Here is a 6499-nt window from a genome sequence, read left to right as displayed (position 1 = left end):
ACTCGGTTCATGTCTTCTTTGATCCAATTGACGTTAACTAGAGTCAAATCAACACCATTCTCAGACATAGGAATATTTGCGAGCAATGACCACAATGCTGTCATTTTCACACTTACACAATCTAGCTCTAAAACATGAAGCTGTAGATTTTGAATTAAAACTTTAAACATACCTATGCCAAGATATTTTGATATTGCATGCTCCATCTGCATCTGCAAACCAGGAAAAGTTCCTGTATGAGTAATATTACTATTACAAATTTTAATTACATCTTTTTCAATGCGTTTATCAATGTGAAAAGTATCAATAGTTAATTTCGAAAAAAGACAATCAGAATAACAATGCGTATATTTAGATTTTCTGAGCTTTATACGATGGAAGGTCATTTCAATATCACCTTTTGTTTTTGAAACAGAATTTTTCATTTGCTCAAAAGCCAATTGTCTGCATATCATTTCTCCAGTTAAAATTCAAACAGTTTACAAAATATTTTTGAGGCAGGGATAAAATTCCACTTTGTAAGCTTTGTGAATTCGATTTTCAATTTTTTCCCAACGTTCCGTACAATGAACAATATTGGTAAACACTTCTTTTTCCACAGTGTTTCGGTCTATCCAACCCTATGCATTATAAGATATATTCAAATTTTTTCCTGAAAATAGAAATACTTTCTTAGAACGTCTTTGAATGGGGAAATATGTGTCCAAAACTTACACTTCTAGCTTCTAAAAAATTGAAGTTTCTGGTTTTTGTTTGATTTAAAGAAAACCCCTTAATGCCGTTTAATTTTTTTGATTTTTATCACAACCCGGGTTTTGGGGTTTCCCCTTAAAAAATATATTTAGTTTTGAAAAAATCTTCTCCTTTTTTAATTTTTTAACGTGAGATCTAATTTGTTGGGCCCAAGGCGATGCCCCTGTAGGGCAATGTGAGCTATTTTTTTTAATATTTTTTATACAAAATCTTGGGTTTTTAAAAACTGCTAAAAAATAAAATAACCCCCCTTTGCCATCTTTAACAATTTGATTTCTTTTTACCGCCCTTCGGGAATTAAATTTTTCTAATTTTATTTTTTTCACCGTTTAGCAGTAGCAATATGAAAAGGGTGCCAAAAATTTTCTTTGAAAACTTTTTTGGAAAACGACAATGAGTTTTCGGGGTAAAAGTTATTCACCAGATAAAGACTTTTGTGTAAGAATTCCCGTTTTCAGAAATAAAAGAATTTCTCTTGAACACAAAACCTTGCTGTGAAAGATCAAACATAGAAAAACCAACGTAGACTCATTGCGCTTTTTAAACAATGAATCAAATGCAAATTGTGAAAGCTTGAAAACAATGTTGCTATTGTCTTTAATGTAGGGAAATACTTCCAGCATATGTGGTAATTGTTGAGTTGAAATAACAAAAGGCAAATCATTTCTTTTTTCAGCCAGATGTAGCATAATATTTATAAATTGAACAATACAACTCTGTTTTAGATTTTTCAAGTTTAGTGTTTTCTTGCCATAAGCAAATTAGTAATTTAAGTAGGAGAGAATAGAACCCAAATCATTTGTATCGCTCAAGCTTACTGCCGTTTCAAATGCAATTGTGCGATCTTGTGACACTAACATATTTTCAATGAGCGCCTTTGATGATTCTTTCCCTATGCCCGTCAGTCTAACTTCTGATTCATGTTCTTCAATGCATGGACTGAGACTCTCGTATTTCCATCTCCGAGTCGTAAACAATTGACATATTTTCCACCAACAGAGCTTAGAGGCAAACCTCTTGTGACAGTAGGATGTGTTGGCAAAGGTTTGGGTGGTTGCCACTCGTCCAATCCATCAAGAATGCAAAGGCATTTTCTGGAATTCTAACTATTGTGCTTTTGAAACATTCGTTAAGCTTTGGGAATTTTGAAAAAGAAGCTGTTTTTCTATCAGTCTTCAATGGAGACCTCTAGATTAGTATCGCGAAGAGATATGAAGAACAGGAAATCAAAAACTTTTCAAATAATGCATTACCTGGGTCGTCACCTGTGATCTGTGAACTTTTAGAGACTGAAATGGGCGGATCTTGATTGTTTTTGTGACTTAAGAACTTTATTATCCTTGCACCCTGTGCTAAGTTCTTCATTACATAGAGAAACTATCACACTTAATTGTCTTTTGCGAAGGTATAATCAGACGTATCACTGTCACCAATAAAAATCCTTTCTTCTTTCAACGGTCCAATAGGAAGCTTTCTTTCGATAATTGGTTTTTCATTAATCAAAAACCGGAGGTATAATCATGTGGTTATTTCCTGCTTTTCTTAACAGCACCAAGTGGAAAAATCAGTTTCCGCAAAAAAGTTGATTTTTTCCTGATCCCTTGCTTCTCCGGTTAATTATGCTTGCGCATGACTTTGCTTGTCTTGCTGAAACACATCGGCTTAGTTTGGTCGCGGCTACATTTCTTGTGATTGCCCAAAATATCATTGCCTTGTAACGGGGAATAAAGCTCCTCCACGGTTTTTCTGTTTTGTAGAAAGTGTGAGAAACTGGTATCTTCCAATATTTCTTTTTTATAAGATTCTAGTAAAATATCTTTTGAATCTGTCATAAAAATAAGAAAAAATATTAAAGAAATTATGTGTAAAAGCATGTATTGAATAATTACAAATTTCGTCCTTGTGTTTAAAAAAATACATTGCCTATGATAAGGATGACATGCTAAACTAAAAATAGCTGTTGAAATTTGGGTTTGCATGTAAAAATTTACTCGAATTATTGTTGTTATACTAATTATGGGTTTCTCCCCTGACTCTGAGAATTTAATTATTCTTAATTCTTTTGCAAATGTCAAATTATTGCTAACCATTTTAATAACAAAGAGAATGAAAAAGTTGTTTAATGATAAAAATTCTCGCATTTCACACCCAAACAAACAAAACAGAAAAAACCATTGATATTTTAAGATGTAATGTCAATTAGTAAGAAAATGACGTCAGAGCATTGGTATTGTACTGGTTGGCAAAAAGTACTGTCTTAAATATTTTTTAAAATTTTAAGAACCTTAACATAGATTGGTGGACAATTCGATATTATGCATTTTACTTTTAAGCATCGACGGACTTTACACTTTTTGATAAAATCATTATTGTAACGAAAAATTCATTACCTCTTTCATCTTCCCTGTCAGTCCAGAATTCAGAGTTTCAAACAACCAGAAATTTCTTTAGACTAAAATTATATTCAGAAAATTGGTTTGAATAGGAAAATATGGAATATTAAACTAGAGAAGATTAGTGGTAACACTTGTAGAGTTAATATACACAACAAACACAACAGGAAGTATTTTTTATGATAATAATATTAAAAAAGCAAAGAACTATGAATTTTCATATTTTGGTCAAATAAATTAACTGTGTAATTCGTACTACTTTTTATGATTAAAAATGCAATAGTTACGTTACTCATTTTAAATTCTACCAACATTATGTAAATATCTTAAGTATTTAACTTTATCCTAATTTAATAGCAGGAATTAAAAGATGACAGAATACAAAGATTTCACCTGATCGTCGACTTTGTTTTCATGGTCATTCACTCGGCTCTCAAAGTATGCATCGATGTTATCTGTAATCTGCTTCCCCTTTGTTTCAATTTCGTTCACAGCTGTTTGATATCTACTTTCGAACTCATTCTTCTCTGTTTGCATACGTATCGTTTCAGCTTTGATTTCCTTGTTCTGTTCCAGTAGCCGCTGGTCAAAGCGTGAATCTAAATCATCATGAATTTCTTTTCTCTTCGTCTCCATTTGTTGAATGGCTTCGTCTTTAGTTTTTTCGATCTTTTTTACACCATCCTCGCCAGCTTTTAGAGCGTGTCTTCGCATTTCATAAGCATCTTCTACGCTTATGAATATCTGATCTCTCTTTAACTGAATAAATGAAAACGAAAAACATATTAACATTAAATTTTGAGACTCTAGAAAAAAGAAATACATATAAGAATTTTAAAAATCAGATAAATATACGTTTTATCAATTTCTAGCCACGTTGTTACTATTATTACTTCAAATACATGACTGAATGTTTTTCATTCTATTGTTTTATAAAATGCTCCTTAACCTGGAGGTTGCCTTTTTACAATAAATAATTCTAAAACGACAAAGAGAAGATTATTTTAAATATTTATAGGAATATTACAAGCAAATATAAAAAGAAATATGTAGGATAATGACCGTGTAATAACTGACAAACAGAAGTAAGTTATCAAGATAAATTAACAGAATAGATATTATAGTGACCTTCTCCAATTTTAAAACGGCATTTTGAGCAGCTACATCTGTGACTAAAATCTTGGGATCTTGAAGAACTAAAATCATCTGTTCGATATATTGATATAAAGAACTTTGATCCACTTGGAAGGATTTTGAATGCATAATATCATTGCGGATATCCCGAACCTTTAAATAAAATGAAGTGATTATAATTCAAAGTAATATAAAATGTATCGTTAAGTCTACAGGTATGTTGCGCATTCATATTCAGATTTATGATATAGTTAAAACAGATCCATTTTAAGTGTCAACACCCAACACGGTTAAAGGATTCAGCTGAGGCCCAAAAGCTTAAAAACATAAACTTTAAAAATGTTGTATCGATTAATTTGGGCAAATTTTAACGGAAAAAAATTGCAACAGATAATCAAAACATAATCTCACAAATGAATTCAATATTTTTGTGACGTTATTAGCCTGATGTTTTTGATTAAGAGCTTTCATTTGTGGCTTATCTTGCACCTTTATAATACTCGGCAAAATATAATCAGCAAATTTTAAATCGTTTTCTAAATTTTGCACAAGAGTTTTTATCAAATTTTACACAATTTTTTAAAAAATTATTTTCAGTCCAGTCTTGTCAAAAACAGTGTTGAGTTCCTTTAAGTTTAACTTTATTAACTGCGGATGAATTTTGACAAAACATAAGTAAATGGCGAATTTGTTGAAAAAAAACTGTTTAAGAACGACGAAAAATTAGGAAAAAGAACGTTATAACTTCTAGCGACGGCATTAACAGTCCAGATTTGGATATCAGACTTGAAAATCAGGTATTGATATGAATCAGAGTGTGACATTTTATGGACTCTCACATTAACATGTTTGTGTAGATAACATAAAAAGAAATAGGAATGAAATAAAACAATATATAAAAATACCTTTCTTATATTATCTATGCTACAAACGTAGTTACGTATCTCGATGTTATTGATAATAATTGATAATAGGCCAGCAGCGTCTGTGTCAGCAGCTGTCCCGTGCTCTGAATAACCAGTAGTTGAGAGATAACACTTAGCGATTTCCCAATGATCACTATACCATTTTCTCGGGTCCGTGTTGATCCATAAAGGGTTTCTTTCGTCATGAGCAATAACAATTAAGTCATAGAATCTGCTGCAGAAGTTGTTAGGACATTTTCGTCGTCCAACAGGATTGTTACAGAAACACTTTGATCTAAATTTTTGAATACACCGGTGCCTTGGATGATCTGGCATGAGATTTTCGGACGTACATTCAGTGCAACTGGTCGCAGGGGACCCGGTACCCTTTATGTAACTAAGAAGAAGGTTACTATGATGTTGTTTAGCAAATTGGTCAACAAAGCTATATATGCCTTCTTTAAGGTACTTTAGACTCAGGGCAGAACGCACCCAGTCCTTGTAGAGCGGGTCTTCAAGATCAGACATACCTGAAATAGTACATATCACAAATAATAAAAATTTAGTCTTAATTCATTTTATAAAACTAATCTTCTTTTTAAATTCAAATCACTTAGTTTTAATGTGATCATAAATATATGTATGTACTTTTGTTAATATTTAAATTCAACAGTTTGATAAAAGTAATTTCGTTAACTACAATTAAACACTTTACATATGTAATAGTTAGACATTAATAAGGAAAATAGTAAATGATTTAAACAGCTCAAAAGGATGAACTAGGGAGCAACTTTAGTTGTTTAAGACATTTGTTGTTGTTTCTTATCAGTGTAAAAATTTTAGTCGTTGACCTACTTTTCGTATACACGCACTTTGTTTTCCCAAATAGTAGCAACGTTTAAATGAACGGTTATGTGATAAAGACTATCCGAAATTTTAAAATTTAGTTTTTTTATTAGACGATAAACTAGAACAAAGACTAAATCTCTTTTAACCAATATAAAAAAAATTGTTATTTCTACACTTACTTATATTTTTTACAGTTAACGCGTATGATCATTTCCCTGATCGGCTTACCATGCATAACAGTCCAGCCGTCGCATGACTGCGTCTATCTTTTAAGGAAACTCTAGCTTTTGCACCAATAAAGAAACAAGTAAAATGGTTTCATGCGGTGAACATTTTAATGATATCAAGATATTTCATTTTACTATTTTCAACATTATTTGGGGGGGGGGGGGTCGATAAACGTTTGTATCAGGAATATAGTTGACAATTGAATAGAAGAAGCTAGGTCTTGGGAAACTGGTGACC

At 31.8% G+C, this 6499-nt stretch overlaps 1 protein-coding gene across 1 annotated transcript; it reads right to left on the bottom strand.

The window, feature by feature from the left end:
• Window positions 1–3143: 3143 nt before the first annotated feature.
• On the bottom strand, window positions 3144–6290 carry LOC132758176 (uncharacterized). The gene is made up of 5 exons (XM_060749724.1): window positions 6214–6290; window positions 5186–5715; window positions 4275–4433; window positions 3540–3905; window positions 3144–3205 (listed from the first exon to the last, which is right to left on the bottom strand). The coding sequence occupies exons 2-5, from the start codon at window positions 5711–5713 to the stop codon at window positions 3173–3175; spliced, it is 1086 nt and encodes a 361-aa protein (XP_060605707.1). The 5' UTR covers window positions 5714–5715; window positions 6214–6290; the 3' UTR covers window positions 3144–3172.
• Between the last annotated feature and the right edge of the window lie 209 nt (window positions 6291–6499).

Source organism: Ruditapes philippinarum, unplaced genomic scaffold (assembly GCF_026571515.1).
Source record: "Ruditapes philippinarum isolate M1 unplaced genomic scaffold, ASM2657151v2 ctg4086_1_1_1_1, whole genome shotgun sequence".
Lineage (NCBI taxonomy): Eukaryota > Metazoa > Mollusca > Bivalvia > Venerida > Veneridae > Ruditapes > Ruditapes philippinarum.
This window is presented reverse-complemented; position numbering and strand designations above follow the sequence as displayed.